The sequence below is a fragment of the Abramis brama genome (assembly GCF_963993115.1).
Source record: "Abramis brama genome assembly, chromosome: 7".
Classification (NCBI taxonomy): domain Eukaryota; kingdom Metazoa; phylum Chordata; class Actinopteri; order Cypriniformes; family Leuciscidae; genus Abramis; species Abramis brama.
The window spans coordinates 39,732,714-39,754,832 of NC_139969.1; the positions used below are offsets into that span (position 1 = coordinate 39,732,714).

The 22,119-nt window shown below is 37.3% G+C and overlaps 1 protein-coding gene across 1 annotated transcript in view; it reads right to left on the reverse strand.

Moving 5' to 3' along the window:
* Positions 1-11,871: 11,871 nt before the first annotated feature.
* The window catches only part of LOC311087282 (NACHT, LRR and PYD domains-containing protein 12-like), a gene marked incomplete at its 3' end in the record, with an annotated part of 349,673 nt that continues 339,425 nt past the window's right edge, over positions 11,872-22,119 (reverse strand). Inside the window, exons 18-20 of the mRNA XM_084120582.1 lie at positions 12,791-12,964; positions 12,218-12,391; positions 11,872-12,037 (exon numbers count right to left, since the gene is read on the reverse strand). Coding sequence (XP_083976708.1) covers positions 11,872-12,037; positions 12,218-12,391; positions 12,791-12,964 — 514 coding nt within the window. The remainder of the gene's footprint in view (positions 12,038-12,217; positions 12,392-12,790; positions 12,965-22,119) is intronic.

The window sequence follows — 22,119 nt, forward strand, 5'->3', positions numbered from 1 at the left end:
ATATTAGCAAACGCCCCTAGCAACCGAACCTAGAACTGAAGTGGTTAGATGCTCCGCTGACGACCCTGGATTGACGTCTTGCATCTTTAATCTAAAGGCGATATTTGATTACAGTGGATTATGAACATGTTTTAGAAGGATCTAGGTATTACAGTGGAATAGAAATACAACACTTCCCAAAAGACCATAAAACAGTTGCAGCTCACACAGAAGCTGCCAGATCGAGGAACCAGAAAATATGAAAACATCAGAGTCCTCAGATCTTTACATCCGCTGCTGACGGGACGCTTTCTGTGCGATCCGAGGAAAACATCGACAAGCACAGTAGCCTTAGTCTTCGGCTGTGCTAAACGGTCAAACACACACAGAAGTGTGTCATGTGAGTATTCAGCAAAGCACAGATGAGCACACACTGTCTTCAATCACTCGAGGACTAATGCTCCTCTGATGGGGACTCACTCACATACAGTACATACTGTAACCTGTTATTCACTGTTTGTTGCATATTTGCATATTTGTTGCATATTTGTTTGTTTTTTGTCATCTATGGACCTAATAAAATTAACTTATTGAAATGTTGTTTTAAAAAGTTTTAATCCGCCCCGAGAAAGCAGCGGCTGTTAAAGGGACAATGTGTAGTTTAAGTATTTTATTATCTAAAATCAATATTTTTATTCATAAATATGTCCTCCATGGTGTACAAATACCTCTGCCAATGATCTGACTTATCCTCGTAAACAAAGAATTTATTATCTTTATTTATTACATGGCTTGGCTGAATTCCAATGTAGAAATCGGTGTGTTATTTCTTGATAATATAATATTCGCTGCGAAGGATAACACACCGTTGTCATGAAAAACAAAGCGTTGCTATGGACGTGGAACGGACTATTTTCTTTAGGGGAAGCAATACAATCGTTTTTAAATCAATAAATTCCTTTTTAAAATCAATATTTTGTGTCAAATTATTGATTTATTTGGTAGGTAGCCATGTAATAAGCGGGATAATGTAGAGCGAGGCGGTTGTTATAGCGAATACAACCCCTTCAGACTCCGCTTCTCATCTGGGTCCCGTTCAGCCTGTCGGGGTTGTTATTCGCTATAACAACCGCCTCGCTCTACATTATCCCTTACATACATGGGAAGGGTAGGTCCATGGAGGCTTCCATGTTGTTCCGCCATCTTGAAAAACTATAATAGCAGAGAGGGACAAAAAGTACTAGGCCAACGCATTTTCGTTCAGAGCCAGCGTCACGTGACTGAAAGCAGCTGAACCGGACAAGAAGATTTGAGAGACGCTTGTCACTGCCCCGGCAAGTTTAAAAGGCTGCACTGCACGGTTATTTATAATGGAGGACCATACTTATGTGGAGCCACAGGACCGGAGATCGCAAAAAACAAGGTTTAATGTCGGGATAGCTTTTTCCAGGTGGAAAGAGTTGATGCAGGAGAAAGCTTTCAAAAGAGACACTGAACTTGCCTGCTTTCTTCTCGACAAGTAAGTCAATGTTACGGTCTAAATTACAAGCTTTTTCTCATTGCTTGGTCGCTTCTCTGCCTTTGGAAACTTTCAATTCTATCAAACATCCGTTTGTTCGTTGTGTCAAGTTGCAGTTTGTTTGAAATAATAAACCTTTTCACCCGAAGGAAAACTCGAAGTGCTTTTAGAAGACATGTTGTCATAGCTTTTTGGTACATAACGGCTACCGTAGAAGCAACACGCATTTGAAAAAGCGAGGCGCTGTAGAGCACTATTCGTTTGAATGCAAAATACAATTTCACCACTAGATGGGAGAAATTCCTACACATTGTCCCTTTAAACACACTTGATTATTTCACCACTGCTCACCAAGGCTGCATTTGCAAATGTTTTACATTTTTATTGTTTTTACATTTTACATCCTTCAGTTGTGTACAAATGTTTTTCACAATTCTTTGATGAATAGAACACCTGTGATTGATTTTGGAAAAGATGGCGCCGGTGTATGTGGCATGCCGTCTACCTATGGCGTTGTCTGTCTATGTTTTAGTGTTTATGTTATTGCTAATAACGGGTTTCTTTCAACATACCTCCTCTTTGCTGGTCTACGACCGTTCTCAGCTGTTATCCATCCAAGCTTCGGTTGAGACCTTCTTTAAAAATGACTATAAAGATTCGCATCTTCCTCCACCACCACTTCTGGAGGATATTCCGTGCTGCCTGCGGCGATTTCCCTTCGTTGCTAAACGATGCAGACGCGGCAGAAAGCGTGGGAAGCGTGGCGGAATTATTATCAGATTAAAGCGGATTTTTGGAGCTCGAAACTGTATTGGGTCCTCCAGACAAACTACGGTTGAAACAAAGGGGCGGAAAATCACTTGGCGGTCGTGGGAAGATGTGGGTAGTTGGCTTGTGCCGGCTATCCCCGAAAAAGTGGCTGCTCCTGGCCGCACCGCGGTGGTTCGGGTCTACGAGAGAAGGGTTAACCAGCAAAATCTTCGGCCCCTATGCCGTGAGCAGCAGACGACCAGCAGCGAAGCGCGATTGAACATGGCGTTACTTAATGTACAGGCGGTTGGAAACAAAACCTTTATCCTGAACGACTTTATGGCGGAAAACAAGCTGGACTTTTTGTTTGTGGCTGAGACGTGGTTGAAGGTAGGAGATGTTTCACCGATGTCAGAACTTTTGCCGCAAGACTGTTTGTACTTTAACACACCGCGAGAAACCGGGCGTGGAGGTGGCATTATGACTATTTTTAAGGATGATTTTAAATGTCAACAAATAGTGTTGGCCCGTTACAATAGCTTTGAGCTCCAAGTGTTTCAGATTATGTCAACAAATCCTATTACTATTGCACTGGTGTATCGCCCTCCCAAGGCAAACAAAGATTTTATTTCGGAAATTTCAGATCTTTTAGGCAGACTGACAACGCAGTTTGATCGTTTTGTAATCCTTGGGGACTTGAATGTACATCTCTGCTGTGCTAAGGATGCAGTCTCAAAGGAGTTTGTGAATGTGATGGACTCGTATGACTTAATACAATGGGTTAATGGGCCTACTCATAGATTGGGTCATATGTTGGATCTGGTTTTATCTCATAACCTGCCCATTCAGGACTTAAATGTTGATGAAGTGCCTTTTTCAGATCATAAATCAGTGTTTTTTAATCTGTGTATTGCAAAGACTTTAATGAGGCCTCGGACAAAAAAGTGGGTTAGAAAAATAACTTCAGCGACGAGTGGTGAGTTTACAGAACTCTATGACAGAAAGTATGCAACCACATGCTCTGAAACTGCACTCTGCTCTTTAAGTGTTGATGAACATCTCTTGCAATTCAAATCTGTCTGCTCTGAAATTCTTGATGTTATTGCCCCGCTCACAGTTAAACAGACTAATCATACTTCCCTGCCATGGGTAAATGATGACATTCACACCCTGAGACGACTGTCTAGGCAGGCGGAGAGGAGATGGAGAAAATCTAAAATTCAAGTGCATTACGACTTGTTCAGAGAATCTTTGGTTACATTTCAGAAGGGGTCAAAGGACGCTAAGCACAAATTTTTTTCTGAGACCATTTTAAAGAATGCTAATATTCCCACAATATTTTGCTGCAGCGTCTAGAGGCTTGGGTTGGCCTAAAGGGGAATGTCCTTAAGTGGTTTAAGTCATATCTTGCTGATAGATCTGTCTCTGTGTGTGTAAACGATTGCATGTCCCGGAGGTCTCTGTTATTGTGTGGGGTTCCCCAGGGTTCGATTTTAGCTCCTATTTTATTCTCTTTATATATGCTACCCCTTGGGTTTATTTTTCGGAAACACAATATGTCTTTTCACTGCTACGCGGATGACGTACAGATTTATTTTTCGGTAAAACAGTCAAACAGTAATACTTTCGGTAACCTATTAGCCTGTATTCAGGAGGTAAAAGACTGGCTGGCAGCTAATTTTTGAACTAAATGAAGAGAAAACTAAGGTTATAGTTTTTGGCCCAAAGTCCCACTTAGTGTCCGAGCGACTAAAAGATACCCCCCTGGCAGTTGCAATCTCTGAAAAGGTTAAAAGCCTTGGTTTTATCTTGGACTCTGAGCTAAAGATGGATAAACAAATAAATTCGGTGGTTAGATCTAGTTTTTTTCATTTAAAGCTTTTAGCAAAAACCAAACCATTTTTATCTCCAACAGATTTTGAGAGAGCTATTTCTGCGGTCGTTTTCTCGAGAATGGATTATTGTAATTCACTGTATGGTGGGATTGACAAAAAAGCTCTGGCACGCTTGCAAAACATACAAAATGCTGCAGCCAGATTGATTAAGTCAGCGAAGAAAACGGATCATGTTACACCTCTATTGAGATCCTTAAATTGGCTGCCAGTCGAGTATAGAGTGCATTACAAGATCATTGTTTTGGTTTTTAAAGCACTACATAATTTGGCACCACCATACCTTTCTGAGTTGTTGTCTGTATACATTCCGTCTAGGTCATTGAGATCGGAAAATTTAAATCTCCTTGTGACTGTCAGAACAAATTCTAAACGTAAAGGTGACAGAGCGTTTTCTCGAGTCGGTCCTACACTGTGGAATAACCTCCCGCACTCTGTCAGATCAGCAAAGTCTTTGGCTGTCTTTAAGTCGTTGTTAAAAACCTATTTATTAGATGTAGCATGGGGTGCAGTCTGAAGTGGCTTGGCCCTTTGTGTGAAAGTGATATAGTATGTAGCTGTCTCCTGTCTTATGTTTACTTTCTATTGCTTGTTTGTATGTATAGTTTTAATTAAGTGTTTTATTCTACTGTCTGTAAAGCACCTTGGGCAACGTCTGTTGTATTGTGTGTGCTATATAAAAAAATAAAAAAAATAAAAAAAAGAAGAAAGTTCAAAAGAACAGCATTTATTTAAAATAGAATATTTTCTAACATTATAAATGTCTTTACTGTAACTTTTGATCAGTTTAACTCATCCTTGATGAATAAAAGTATTGATTTATTTTATTTCTTTCCCCCAAAAATTCTTATTGATCCCAAACTTTTGAACGGTAGTGTTTAATGTTACAAAAGCTTTAGATTTCAGATAAATGCTGTTCTTTTGAGCTTTATATTCATCAAAGCATCATGAAATAAAAATGTAAAAAACTGTTTTCAACATTGATAATAATCATAAAGGTTTCTTGATCATCAGATCATCATATTAGAATGATTTCTGAAGGATCATGTGACACTAAAGACTGGAGTAATGATGCTGAAAATACAGCTTTGATCACAGGAATAAATTACACTTTACTGTATATTCACACAGAAAACAGCTGATTTAAATTGTAATAATATTTCACAATATTACTGTTTTTGTTTGTATTTTTAATCAAATAAATGCAGCCTTGGTGAGCAGAAGAGACTTCTTTTAAAAACATTAAAAATCTTACCGATCTAAAACTTTTGACCGGTAGAGTGTGTGTGTGTGTGTGTGTGTGTGTGTGTGTATATATATATATATATATATATATATATTTATTTTTTATTTTAAATCGGAATAATTCCTCTTAGCCAGAGCGCTTCATGAATATGGATGAATACCCCCTAATTTTACTTCTCATAGCTTACGCTTTAACCATTTAATTGCTGCACTGAGGTAAATTGCTATATGCACAAAAATCAACTCAAAAAAGCAAAAGTAGTGAGGTGTGTGAATGAACTTCTACAAACCAGCAGTGAGCGTTTCACCAGCGTCTCTGCCGGGCCGTCCAGTCCTGTATCTGTGGAGGTCCACACGTGGGGGTCTCGGGGGCTTTAGGGGCGCCGGCCCGAGGGACGCGGGATCAGGAAGAGGTTTGCGGAGTCTTTCGGTCTGCAGGACTGCACTGAGCTCCATTACAGCGGCTACGGCACAGGACAGGCATTTCACAATCACAGATGCACTGAAGAACTAACAGGACAGGCTCCACAGCACCAGTGTACTGGAGCATCACTCTAATATGATGATTTATCATCAATGTTGGAAACTGTTGTGGTGCTTAATATTTCTTTTATAACTGTGATACTTTTTTCAGGATTCATTGATGAATAAAAAGTTAAAAAGAACAGCATTTATTCAAAATATAAATGTTTTCTAACAATATAAATCTTTTCTTTTTATCAATTTAACATCCTTGCTGAATAAAAGTATTAATTTCTTTCAAAAAAAAGAAAGAAAAAAATGAAAGTGTAATGATGCTGAGAATTCAGCTTTGATCACAGGAATAAATTACATTTTAAAGTTAATTTTATCCCTTAAAACTCATCTTTGATCACCAGAATTACATATTTAAACTTATCTTAACAAAAAAAAGAAAGTCTTTATGTATTAAAATATCTTGAATGTAACTCGACACCCTTGCCTCATTTAGTATACGCAGTTCTATGAATATGCAAATGAGCCCCGCCTCCACTCACTCAGCTCAGAGATCCACTGGTTGAGGATCACACGTTGATCTGATTGGTTACAAGGTAGTTTGTGACGTCAGAAACACCAGCGATTTCAAAGCGTGTTTTTGAGACTGTCTTTGGTTCACTGCAGTTTTAAGGAGAAAATACTCAGCAATGCTGTCGACTTATGAATTTACACATGGTTTGTCTTAAAGCAGATTAAAAACACCACATAGACACATAACAACATTAAAAGCTGGATTTTCACCACAAGGGGACTTTTGTATATTATAATAGTATATTAAAATAGAAAAACATTATTTTAAATTGTAATAATATTTCACAATATTACCGTTTTTTCTATATTTTTGATCAAATAAACACAGGCTTGATCGGCATAAGACATTTGGAAACAGTATTGTTTTGACCGGTACCGTATGCACCCATGTAAAATAATGGAGAGTTCTGCGACTCTTGATTGAAATAGAGTATTTCAGTATAAAACATCAACTCCATATAAACAAAATACAGGTATCTGTGATTAAGTGTACTTTTTGACCCATTTAAACCCATCTATCCATTTGACAAAATAGGATCTGTTTGGCGTTTTTACTTTGTTTGTTATCTATCCCAAACAATGTTTTTACCTGTTCCATCGTCGTTCAGTCTCCTTCTTGGGCAAGAGCGTATTAAACTATAAGCATTACATGATATCTTCAAAATAATCGCAAAACACGTTTAGGCATCGGAGCTTTGGTCTTATTGATTGATTAAACCGCCGCCTACTCTGTTGAAGGATTGGCTTATGAATATTAATTAGGTTGCGTGTGGGTCGAACACCTGATTGGCTGAAACTAAGGCGAGGGAGTAGCGGGCAAATGAGAGAATCCTACATTTACTTGGCGACGCTCGAGGAGAAACGTTGATTGGCAGCGCTGGAAACGCCACACCCTGGAGACCCCTTCTGGTCAGAACTTTGTACATGCAGAACAAACATGCATAAAAACCCTTGTCAAACCAATTGCAAACGTTTATTGAAGATGTATGCAATTAAGAAACCATCTAATACGATTAAATGTCAAGTGTTTTTATAATATGAACTATTTTATTAACTTGATAGGCTATTGTTATTTATAAAAATGTCAAAATGTAAGACAAATTAAAAATGTATTCTTTTTTCTTTGAATATCAGGGTCAAGCAGTTTATAAGATGACACTGCCTTACAGGTGAATGTGATTTCAACAAATATGTTTCTGGATAAACATCTTTATTAATCCTGCATTCCAATCAACAAATCATATTTGAGTGACAAGTTTACAGTTTATGTTGAGTTTATGCTTACAACCAGGGTTTGGTGCTGGTTATTTACCTGTCATTTCCCTCTTTAAGGATAAGTTATGTGTAGGGTTTGGGTTTCTGGACAGGAATTGTGTTCCAAGATGAAAAAAAAATGTTGACCCAAGAATATGTCCTGCTTGAAACCACAGCAAAGATTTTTACACACAGCAACTCAAAATGTATCTCAGCCAAATATTCAGTTTCGTTCCAAGACCATAAAAAAATCCACCAACATGTACAGTTAACTGACTGTAAGAGCTAGTGCATGTCTGTGTTTGTGCTGCACAGTACACACACACACACACACACACACACACACACTTTGCCAAAACTGGCCCAGATATGTTTTAAGATAACTGGGCCACATTTGCTTCAACATACAGTATGTGGGCCATATTTGGTTTACACCCAGATTAGTCATTCGGGCCATAAGAAGGCCTGCAGTGCCGCATCAGTGCCTGAAGTGGCCCACATCCGTCTGCTATCTGAGGAGCGAGTGAAACACACACAAATGCTGTTAACTGGTAAACATGTTTAGTCGGTCTGTAGAGGAGAAGAGACTTCATCCACAGAACAAAGACAATATACTGTAGATCTGTGCATCAGCAACAGACACACACACACACACATAACTAACTTCATATACAATAAAACAATAAAGATATTCTGTGTATAAAATGTAAGAGAGATAATGTAAATGTTTAAAAGTTACATGTAAACTTTATATCTTTTGAACCATTCATGTGCTATACTTGACAATCACGTTCATGATTAGAAAAATTTTAATAATTATGGAAGAGTTCAGTCTAAACATTATTATATTTGCAGGCCTGATACTGAAGATTTCTGCTGACACTCATCTGAGCTTCTTCCTCTGTTCCTCCTTTAATTACAACTAAACCATCATTTGGCTGAATAATAAACCAACATGAATCATTCAATATCACATGTTTCTAATACGCATGCTAACACACACGCTGCTTTATTTAATTGTGAAGTCTGAGTCTCTTCCACCTGTATGAAACACATTTACACATTTATTTCTCCTCATAGACAGTAGTGAGACTCTTCTGTGGATCTAGGGTTGCCAACCGTCCCGTATAATACGGAATCGTTCCGTATTTGACACATAAAAGTCTTGTTCCGTATTGAACTGATACGGAATGCACTTTGTTCCGTATTTTTGAGAATCAATTCAGTGCAAATCCATGACAGACACATATAGCTTCTAATATATGTCAGACTATGAACGAAGACATTTGTAGGCGATAAGAAAAAAAAAAAAACCCGACGGTGCGGTAGATACTAATTTCTCCCCCTGTTTGTCTATGATCAGCGTAGCGTTTTTAACATCTTGGAACATCATCAGAGAATGCCCTTTTAATTGGTCGTTTCAGTCATTAGGCTTGTTTGAGATGCGCCTTGCCTCGCCTGAAATGTATGCGAGAGTAGGCGGCTGCAGTGAGTGGAGGAGTGAAAAAAGCGCAGGCAAGCCGGACAGATCTCTCTTCTCGTAGTGGATCTGACACCTGCGAGATCAAAGATGGATATCGCGGGATTCACGCTCGTGCACAGTGTTGCTAATAAACTGGATGTAATTCAAGTTCTGTTGCTTTTATATGATAATAAATAAAATGAACAAGACACCCAAAGTACTTGTTATTTAATTCCATTCCAAATACATGTTTATCAATAATTTTTTCTTTATTACAGACATAGGCCTATGTGTTTTTTTTTTTGTGTGTTTTTTTTATACAAATTTAATTGCATAACCCAAAGAGATCGCACTGTCAGATAGTTTGGGAATATAAAATAAAACATAAAAACATAAAACATGATATTAGAGTTTTAAAATCAAAACATTTTAAAAGAGAACAATACATCACAGTTGTTTAAACCAATGAGCATTAAGCTGTGTCGTCAGCAAGTCGTTTCCCATCGTGCTTTTGATCAGCGCAGTCGGTGGAGAGCAACTGTGCTCGACTGCAGAATCCGACACGTCCGCGAGAGATTCTTGACATACGTCAGCATGACATCAGAGCAAGGCGGACCGCACTCGGACACATTTCTAACCGGCATGCATCTCGCGCTGATCACCGGTGATCGGTTCTGCGCAGATTTTGCTCATCTCAAACAAGCCTATTGTGAGTCATGTATCGTAGCAACGATGACGACAAGTAACAACAGCGGGAAATGTAAAAATGACTACCTCCGAGCAGCCGGCGAAAAAGAAAGAGCACAAAAATATAGAATTGAATGGGAAAATGACTACCCGTGGCTGGAATGCGTAAGGGACAATGAATACACGGCCGAGCGATGTCAAGGTTCCTTGTCCATCAGACGTCTCCAGAGGCTGATATGGTAGGCTATGTAATCATGTGGATTTTTAAAACTCAAATATAGTTCATAAGAAAGTGATTATATTAAAAGAGATAGTACAGGTTTAGCCTAACATTGTAAAGAAATCAAAAAAGTACATGGAAAAAATAGCTGCACAATGTGCTTAGTCTGGAGGTTTATTTATTTCTGTGAGATTTTCCATGTGCATACATACAGGTGTTGTATTGCTTGAATGCAGTATTTGAGTGCAATATTTTAGATTTTCTTCATTAGCTGTTTTTTTATTTATGTTTTTTATATTATTGTTTTGCACTGGAAAGAAAGTTAACTATGATGGAAGTATAATTATATAAATATATTTGCACTACACCTCCTTAAAATGTTGTCTAATTAAATTAAATATATTTTTTTTTGCACTGGAAAGAACATTCTAGAAGTCTAATTCTATTGAATAAGTTTGCACAAGGCTACAGAAAACTGTTGTTTATTTTTCTTCAAATGCAGTCTAAGCCGATAAGTTTTGAATGTTATATATTGTATTTGTTTTAGTTAAAAATAAAACGTATTATCAACTAAACAAATCCATGGTTCATTGTTGGCAAAATGATCATGATAGGCTTTATATTTCACATCTAACTTATGTGGTTCAGTCTTGTATATTGATTAGGCCTACTTTGCTATTCTATAAATATAGGCCTAATAAGTTGTATTATAATATGCTACAATCTATTAAATATATTAAATATATTTATCTAAATATATCAATTAGTTTCCACAATATTCACCAGAAGTCATCATTTCAGGAGTTATTTTTAAAAAATGTTTTCAAAATGTTCTTCCTTGGGGGGCGTGTCACCGGAGCGGACCGGACCGGACCGGACCGCCCCCCCCCCCCCGTTCCTTGTTTCCATTTCAGAGAGTTGGCAACCCTATGTGGATCACCTGATGGTTTCTGCTCCTCTCATGATCATTTCACACTATGATATAACGCATCCATCAGAGTTTGGTGATTGATCTTAATCTCTGTAAAGAGGAACAGAAGAGAAAACAATCAGTGTTCAGAGGAACAAAGTGAAAATTATTATATTTCAATTACTGTTTTTTTTTAAGTTAAACTGAATTCCTGTAATCAGATTAATTACTGACTTTACATGATCTTGCACAGATATTTGGGTTTTATAATATAATAGATTTAAAACCTGAATCATGTTCATATGTTTGTGTGTGTGTGTCGGTGCGACTCCTATTGAGTCTCTGTAAAGGAGAAACTAATGAGTGTACGGCGTATGGAATAAACCACAGGGAGCAAATACAAATGTTGTTTTGAGTTCAAACACAAACCTTTAGTTAAAGCCGTTTGTCCTCTAGTTTAAACATGTTTGTAGGCTCTTAGTAAATAACTGAGAGTAAAGTAAGTGTAAAGTAGTGTGACGTGTTGCTTGTCACAGTAAAAACACACTAGAGACAGAGACATTTCTCATGTGAGCTGGACGCTGTGAGCTGAAGCTGGAGCTGCACTGATTTTAGCAGGAGTGCAGCGTTTTCCTACAATCTGACCAAGTCTGTTTCACACTGAAATGATTCACTTCTACTGACACAGTTAATAAAGCAGGTGTTGATGTATAAAGCTGTGACAGTGAGCTTTTGTTCTCTTTCCTCCTTTGTGTTGAACATTTCAATAACTTCATATTTTGTTCTCACACAAACCCTTTGTTGCAATAAAGCTTAATGATAATTTCCTTTCACGAATGTTTGAAAGGTTTGTTCACATATCAGAGGTAAATGAAGATCTCTTTAATATCTCAAAGTGATGTTTCCTCACCTCAGGACACAGTTTGAGTCTCGTATCACGTCTCTGAGCCGCTGCTTTGAGTCTCCTATCTTATTGTCTCTCAGATCAAGCTCTTTTAAAAACTGCAGTGCTTTTGAGTTAGTCAAAGACTGAGTTAAAGAAGAAACATCTGTAATGTCACAGTCATATAGACTAGAAAGACACAAACAGAGGAAGAGAGATTATCTTACAAACAAATCATGAATGTGAAGAATTTTACACAAATAATATGTGAACTCAGACTCATCATGAGATATTGAGTATAAAGTGTTTTAGTTTAAACTGTTGAAGTGATTTTAAGCATTTTGATTCTTGTATGTGAATGTGACTGACCTCAATCTCTCCAGTTTACAGTGTGAATCCATCAGTACGGCACATAAGTGCTTCACTCCAGTGTTTCCTAGATTATTCCAGTTCAGGTTCAGCTCTCTCAGGTGTGACGGGTTTGATTTCAGAGCTGAAGTCAGGATGAGACTCTGTTTCTCTGTAATACTGCATCCACTCAGACTGAAGACAGAGAAATAACAATAGTTCACATCTATGATGATCATCTTATTGAAGAGCTACAGCAGCATTTAGTTTCCAATAGTCTGTTCTGAAACCCAGTCACACTAGTTCTGTGTGCTGGAAGACACTGTTTCTTCTCTTTCAGTTTAACTATTTATTTGACGTCTCTCTTCTTTATTCTCTGTTGAAAAGGCAGATTTCTGCATGTACACAATCAGTACATTGTATCAAATGCTGGAAATTAAACAATTACTATCTAGATAAAAACACATAAAAATGTGAGCAATAGGGAAAACCCAGAAAGTGCACTGCAATAAACAATGAAACATAAGCCCTGCTGTCTTCAAATAAATCAACTTCAGTCACACTGTAATTGCTGTACAGTATAATGATACTAACTTTAGTTTCTCCAGCTTGAATTGTGGGTTCATCAGTAGATCACTGAGGTTTTTCACTCCAGAGTTTCCTAGTTCATTCCAGCTCAGGTTCAGCTCTCTCAGGTGTGACGGGTTTGATTTCAGAGCTGAAGTCACATCAGAACAACCTTCATCTGTCATATCACAGCCTCTTAAACTACATTAGCAGAGAGAGAGAGCAGAAAATAAGACAGAAGAAAAGAAAACTCTTTATTCTGTAAAGTCACATCATCTTCATCAGCAAATAAAACAGAGGAAGAGAGATCTTCAACTTTATTTCACCAGATCACAAAATACTAAAGTGAACATGGTTGCAGAAATATAATGTGAACTCAGACTCACTGTGAGATATTGAGAATAAAGTGTTTTAGTTTAAACTGTTGAAGTGATTTTAAGCATTTTGATTCTTGTCTGTGAATGTGACTGACCTCAATCTCTCCAGTTTACAGTGTGAATCCTTCAGTACGTCACATAAGAGCTTCACTCCTGTGTTTCCTAGTTTATTCCCGCTCAGGTTCAGCTCTCTCAGGTGTGACGGGTCTGATTTCAGAGCTGAAGTCAGGATGAGACTCTGTTTCTCTGTAATACTGCAGTAACTCAGACTGAAGACAGAGAAATAACAATAGTTCACATCTATGATGATCATCTTATTGAAGAGCTACAGCAGCATTTAGTTTCCAATAGTCTGTTCTGAAACCCAGTCACACTAGTTCTGTGTGCTGGAAGACACTGTTTCTTCTCTTTCAGTTTAACTATTTATTTGACGTCTCTCTTCTTTATTCTCTGTTGAAAAGGCAGATTTCTGCATGTACACAATCAGTGCATTGTATCAAATGCTGGAAATTAAACAATTACTATCTAGATAAAAAACACATAAAAATGTGACCAATAGGGGAAACCCAGAAAGTGCACTGCTATAAACAATGAAACATAAGCCCTGCTGTCTTCAAATAAATAAACTTCAGCCACACTGTAATTGCTGTACAGTATAATGATACTGACTCTAGTTTCTCCAGCTTGAATTGTGGGTTCATCAGTAGATCACTGAGGTTTTTCACTCCAGAGTCTCCTAGTTTATTCACGTTCAGGTTCAGCTCTCTCAGGTGTGACGGGTTTGATTTCAGAGCTGAAGTCACATCAGAACAACCTTCATCTGTCATATCACAGTATCTTAAACTACATTAGCAGAGAGAGAAGAAAATAAGACAGAAGAAAAGAAAACTCTTTATTCTGTAAAGTCACATCATCTTCATCAGCAAATAAAACAGAGGAAGAGATCTTCATCTTTATTTCACCAGATAATACTAAAATACTAAAGTGAACATGTTTGCAGAAATATAATGTGAACTCAGACTCATTGTGAGATATTGAGTATAAAGTGTTTTAGTTTAAACTGTTGAAGTGATTTTAAGCATTTTGATTCTTGTATGTGAATGTGACTGACCTCAATCTCTCCAGTTTACAGTGTGGATCCTTCAGTACGTCACATAAGTGCTTCACTCCTGTGTTTCCTAGTTTATTCACGCTCAGGTCCAGCTCTCTCAGGTGTGACGGGTTTGATTTCAGAGCTGAAGTCAGGATGAGACTCTGTTTCTCTGTAATTCTGCATCTATACAGACTGAAGACAGAAAGAGAAAAGTTTATGATGATCAACTAACGTGTTTAGCTTCATCCAGCAGATTTTGCTGACAAATAAACAGGGATATCCAGGTTCAGGGAACACAGAGAAAGACTACACATTGTTCATTTAACCCTCTGGGGTCTGGGGTGTTTTTGGGGTCCTTGAGATGTTCTGACATGCCCTGACATTTGTGCTTTTTTCAGTTGCTTATAAACATATCAATGGCAAAAAAAAAATTACACTCTATTTAGCACAAACAGGACTACCATGATATGTGAGCCACATGTATGTACATGTTTTCATTTTTGAGAGAATAATGTTTATGCATAGTTATTGAAAAAACTAAAAATGAGTTTCTGAAATAAGGCCACAAAACACATACTAAATATATGTCAATAAGACTTTTGACTAATGGATGTCGTCGCCTAGAGTTTTTTCTTCAAAATGATGTGAAAATCATCCTGCCTAATCATTCACATAAAACGATGCAAAACACTTTTAGTTTGGAAAGGCAATATGCGGATGGGGCGTAAACGATCATGCATATTTAGTGGTTCACACCTGATGAGACAATGCCCCTGCATACTTAATGAGCCATTCATTCAGGTGTGTCACCTATAACTAACTTAAATATACAAGCTTCATAAAAATGATCATTCTAGAAGAAAATTTCAGATGGCATTTAGAGGCTTTTGCATCTGAACTCTTCATACACACACACAAACACATATATATATATATATTGTAACGCAAAACACATGATCAGATTGCATGGGATGAAAAGTACTCTTTTCCTCCCGTGATCAACCCCCTTTCTATCTGTGGGACTTGATTAAATTACTGGAATCCCCATTCACAAACACCCTCTATTGTCGGAGACTCCGACGTTCAGGACGTGCAAGACTGTTTGGCGCCTACTAGGCGAGTAAATCATTGATCGCCAATCTGGAAACACAGATCTCTTCTTCCTGAATCAACAAAAAACATTTTGTTTTACTGCTCTGCGGTGATCTGCGACGCCGCGTTGTCAGGCGATCTCGCAAACCCCCCCCTTTTCTTGACAACTGATTAACACTTCAAGACAATAAAACAGTGTCCGGCCAGATGTCAAACATGTGGTCACTGCTAATCTCGTCAATTCAAGAAAGCGCACACACATATACTGATCCCCCTGAGGGGGGAGGACGCGAGTTCACCCAGCGAACTCACCACGCGTTCGAACTGCAAGTGACCCCACACACGCAAAAACACAGAGACACTCTCATCCCTGGACATAGTGGCCAAAAATCACCCTTTGCCAATGTATTTTGAAATGTATTTGTGTTGGGTTTCATGGTCCTTATATGGAAGACCATTATAACTAAGTTTTATGGTATAATCAAAAAGTGAAATGCTTATTATATTGAAGAATCATGTAACTCTTTGTTATTAACTGCTATAATCACGATCCGTGGTATCGTCGTGTTCAGGAAGAACCAACGGTGTTGAATTCTTAACTCAAAGTATAAAATTATGCATTCTGTCATTTATATCAGTTATAACGGTTTAAATCTCCACTGCCTCTCTATCCAGAGGGCATGTACTTAGTTGAACAAAGAAAGTTTGGCGCCACATACATCCGCCAAATGATTGGTCTAGGGACGTGGAGAAGGCGTGGCTGGTTTCCTTCATAACATGGAACCACGCTCCATTCTGGGCAGTTCGCCAGAGAGAGAGACCCGCCTCCTTCCTCCAAGAAACCTTTGTTTGCTTTTATTTCGTTTTATTCTAAGTTTTTCTTTTCTTGATACTCAGTTTGATAATTTCCTTAAAACTCAACTTAACCAACTTAAGACTAAAATCATCTTTGGTTAAAGTTTGCGCACGCCCTGAGTTACCATCGCAACAACTCCGCAGCTGACCACGTGTTTCCAGGCTCTTTTGTCCACACAGACGCACACACGAGGGCCATTGGCAAAATACGTAAAGTATATTTCTAAATTCGCAATCCAAAGAAATGCTGTTCTACGTTTGTCTAAGAATTACTAGAAGCTTTGGGGTCTTGTTGTGAAGGAACTTATGAAACTGTTTTGCCTTTCTTTCTCCGACTCTTCTACACTCTTCTACACTCTTACACACACACACACTTACACTCTCACACACCCACGCACGCCCTCTCCCACACGTGCTCTCTCACACACACATTCTCCTACACGCTCTCACAATTCTACACACACATTTAAATTACTCTAACTCACTCTCTCACTCTCTCTCTCTCTCTCACACTCTCTCTCTCATAACCTTGTTTTTATTTCTTATTACGATCGTGTCATATTGTTTGTTTTGTTTGTTATGCATATTTACTCCTGAGTGTTTTGATTAGTACATGTAATCTTTAGCTTGTTTTATATTAAATTCCATAATCTTTTGAATTAAGTTTGTCTCATCTTGTTCCATTACTGAAGTCCCTGAAAGTGCGATTTTAAGTTACAGCTCTACTTTCGATTTTACTATTAAAATATCTAATTTGTCTAAAACACACAGATATCGCTCCTGGTGGCCAACAGGAGGGTTATGTGTTGGTGTTAAAGACCAATAGGTTTCTGTTCAGAAATTGTACATGCTATCTGCAGGACATATAGTTTGCATAATAAATGAACATTACCTTCTATCTAAATTTCCCCTAATTAAAATATAATTCTATCCACCTATATCAGTAGTTACTACGAATAATCGTGTTAATTATTGATATAAGGTGAGGTTTGACCTATTCCCTATTTGGAATAAATTAATTTGTGTAAACGACATATACATATTCATATCTCATGAATATCACCTCTCAGTTGAGCTAATAAATTCCCTAAAATAGAGGCATTGTCGCTACAATATATATATATATATATATATATATATATATATATATATATATATATATATATATATATATACACACACACATATATATATATATATATATATATATATATATATATATATATATATATATATATATATATATATATATATATATATATATATATATATATATATATATATGCATACACACACACACACACACACACACACACATACATCCCTATCCCTAATCACTATCCTCAATCTAGTCAACAAAATGTTGTCTTTCATATTTCGCCTGACTGTAACGTTGTTTTCATGAAATATTAGGGCATATAAATGTTAATTTGCAGTTTAATACGTTGCTTATACAAATGGCCTACATTTTATTTCAACATATTTCAGTCGATTTTTACTCATCTCAGTATAGCAATACAGTTTGCTAAAACATCATCATTCATTCACACACGCGATTTAAATTTAAACTTAAACTGTCTTTTTGCGAGCTGTGGTAAACAGCGCATCTCTGCCGTTCATTCATTCATAAACAGAAACCGATTCACGTGAGAAGGAAGAAAAACTTACTACAGCATTCCTCAGCTCGCTCCTCGATATACCCGCACTTCTGAGGTACATTTTCCATTATTATTATTCCTCACAGCGCTGCAAGACGGTGTAAACAAGTAATGATCTGAATAAACTTGTTTTCTCGAGCTGATATGGGGGCGTTCACAGGATTGCGCGGATTGCCTCAGCCATTTGCATTTGAATAGCGCGCGCTCTCCGTGGGCGTGTCACATTACATCTGAATGAGCTGTAATGAGGTCGACTGGAATCGCTCTCTTTTAATACAGATTTCACAAGATGAGAATATTTGTTTTTTAAATAAATTGCTTCATTTAAAAGAAGAGAATTCAAGCTTCATGCCTGTGTGTCTGTATGTCTGTTTGACTGAGTATTCGCTGAGCTACAGTTCATTTTCGGACGCGTTTCAGAATGGACTTCACTGGCAGAGAGAAGGCAGAACTCGCTTCGTGTTTATTTTTCTTTATTTGGCAAAAAGCACAACACTTTGTTTTTATTGTGAGTATACACAAAAATAATACACATTTAACAGAATCGATTGATGTATGAAACTCCTATGGAAAATCAAAGTCAACAGAGTTTTTATGAGTTTCTTTTACACTGATAAAAAAAAAGCAAGCTGGTATCGCCGGCGATACCGCCGACTTTAGGGGGTTAAATATACTACCAACATTGTAAGAATACAAAGGTTGTCTTGATCTATTTATGTTAGTTTACACATTCATGTCATATAATTTTTTAAGGGTCATGAAACCCACTAAAACACATTTTTTGAGATACATTTTTTTTTCCACATTTTTTGAACAGATATGTATAGGCTGCACATCACTGAAAATAATAAAAGCACTCTATTTTTGTTATTTATTGTTATTTTTGTGTTTTTCTGAGCAATTTGGTTCTTCCAGGCTGAAAAGTAAAGTGGAAGCGACGTCACGATATCTGAGGTAGAAGCGTGCTTTCGGAGCGTGTGATTGGCTGAATGCGAGGTGGAAGCTGATACACAGAACACAATGATGTAGACGAATTAAAAGTACAATGGACAAAAAAGTTACTATGTCTTTATTATTTCTGTGTTAAACTGACGCGTGTCGTTTGTTCAGACTCAGAGACTAAAGTGCTCATAAATGTAATGAAAATATTATTAGATCTTTTAAGGCGAGACACGGCAGGCAAAAACACAGATTCTTCATGCAGTGGTCAGTTTTGAGATGCTGGGCTAGTTTACTCCTTCAATATGTGTTCTTTCAAGCTGCTATAAAGAAAACATTGAAAATATACATTAAGATGTTTATTTTATTACATTTTGTTTACTTGCGGCAGTAATTTTCTCCCGAATTTACCAGGAAGTCAGCATTACAACGCGACACGCCGAGATCCGTCTGTTCACTGAAGTCTGTCATGACCGGTATCGTTGTAAAGCTCTTGAGTCTCCTGCACAACGCTATGTAACCCAAATATGGGCATTTCCTTTCTATCAGTAACCAATCGTGAATGTCCAAAGGGGGATTTAAAGCTAACGACGAAATCTCATTCAGAGCTATTTAACTCTTTAACTGCCGTTTTCTCAAAATGACTTTTTTTGTCATTCTCCAGTAGAAACATCTCAGCCAAAAAATTTGCCTGCGATTTATTCTTTTTCAGTTTCAGAGATAATTTATTTAGTTTCAATTTATATTTTCATTAGTTTCTTGAAAAGCTACGTTCATTATTATTGGCTCAAGAATAATTCCATAATAAACGACCTCATCTGAGCTGCTTCAGCGGACTAACAACACTCGTCAATGTCAAAATTAGAGCCCGACCGATATATCGGCCGATATTATCGGCCGATATTAGGCATTTTCCTAACTATCGGTATCGGCATTTATAATGGCCGATAAATTAATATTTAAAAAAATGCAGCGTGCAGTGATTTATGTAAGGATGGCGCTGCCAATAAAGCACCTAAAAGCTGTCACAAAGAACGGGCAAAAGTGGCAAAAAAATAACGGCCGCATCCGGTGTAGACACAGTGTTAAAGCTCATTCTGCTACGTTACAACATCAAGCAATAATCCAATAATTTATGTAATTATAACACTTTATATAGGGCCATTTTGCATTAAGAGTAGCCAGATGGACACGCGAGACGCCACACGTTCAGAATTAATACACTTTTAGTAAACTACAGAACAGCGCGAGCGAGAAGCGGCCCTCACAGGCAGAGAACGCGTCCAAGAATAGACACTGCATTAGTGATATAAAACGCACACACACAGGTCTGTTAAATTAAGCAATACTTTTAAGGTAGTCTAATATTTTTCTGACTAACAAAATTACTGACACAGTAAAGGGTAGATTTAAATAAAGAAAAACGAAATTTAAATAAAGAAATTAAACGAAATTTAAATAAAGAAATTAAACGAAATTTAAATAAAGAAAAACGAAATTGAAATAAAGAAAAACGAAATTTAAATAAAGAAATTAAACGAAATTTAAATAAAGAAAAACGAAATTAAGTTAAATTAAAAAACGAGATTAATTTAGATTGATAATAACGGGTAAAAAGGCTAATACATTTTGTTTCTATTATTCTATTTTCCACAATGTCAAAGCAACACAGCTTAACCCAAAACACAAGCTCAGACATGCACTTCGTCCATACAAACTCCGCTGTTCTGCGCTCTAGCCAGAGAATACTCCCGTTGCTGGAACACTTGCGCGTCAGTTCTATTTCTAGCATGCATGCGTTTTCCGCGTGGCTCGAGCCGCGCCTGAGAGACGCGTCTCACGCAGGCAGTGTGCAAACTCCAACCTGTTAACATGGGAGCCGAAATAAAAACGGCCATGCCACGCAGTCAGTGTGTCGCCGGCCTTATTCAAGCGCGAATGAGAACCGTTTCGCAGGGGATCCCAGATGTGAAAAAAAAAACGAATGTCAAATTTTCAAATCAAATACCAACCCACCGAACGAATATTCGGGTCCAGCCCTATAGCCTAGTTTCACGTTTAGTACATTTTGCTTACTACTTATTTAAAATAGTATAAAACTACTGTACATATGTAATTAAAAACGTTTTCATTATGATATTATTAATTTTACTTTACTAAAAAGATCTGAGTTCTTCCTCCACTGGTAGATATTAGAGAAATTAAGATTAAAAATAGAAGATAAGGTTTTGTCAGTGACACTTTTGATATATTTATTGATACAAGGTATGTTTTAAATAACGTGACTAAATTAAAAGACAAAGTCGTTAGTGAAGATTATGCAACAGTATTTAGAATATAATATAATATAAAATGCAATGCAAACTAGTTTGGTTACAGCTCAAATTCTCATTCTATCATTCACCCTGCCTCCATTACATATCTTTGTCACACAAGTGTTTGATCACCACATTTGAGTGATCATTGCAAAACGTTTATATATTTATTCTGTTTATACTGTGTATTCTATATACAGTACCCATCAAAAGTTTGTACACACCAATTGGAAAGTGTGTCCAAACTTACTGTACTATAATACACATAAATAATATTGCTACTGTATTATAATATACACATAAATAATATCGGCCGATATATCGGTATCTGGCTTTTTTTTATCGGTATCGGCATCGGCGCCCAAAAATCCATATCGGTCGGGCTCTAGTCAAAATGTTTGAGATGACCAATCAAATCAAAGTAGGCGGGCTTTATGTTCACAGAAGCTGCGAGTCGAGCGCGAATTCCAGCGCGACGCTTCACGACACGCTTCAGTTAACGCTCATAAAGTGTGAGATATGATGTAAGCAGCGAAACTAAGCAGCTGTTTTACGATAGAAGTTTTAAACAACCCACAGAAATAATCAGTTTGCAAAGACTGTATCAATCAAAGCTCAGCTTTGGGAAGGGAAGATATACAGGTGAAGATAAGGAGACTGAGAGAAGAAGAAAGAATGTGATGGAGATGAGAGAGTAAGAGCAGGTTTTGCACACTGTCTAATTAAAAGTGTCTGTATAATATGTGCTCTTTTATCAATTTTCAGTGCTTGTTTTGTTTATTTTATGGATGGCTCAGCTAAACAGGCCAATAAGAAACTATTAACTACTATTATTCCTTTTATACAGACGTTTTAATTAGACATTAGTATAATTACGAATCTACAAATGTATAAAACGTCTACAAATGTATAAAACTGATCAGAGATCAGGTTAAACCCACAGACACTCGTTCAATCTTAGTAAATCTGCATGATTCATGGGTTCACAGAGATCATCGCCCCCCAGTGGTGAACCATTGACATTTCC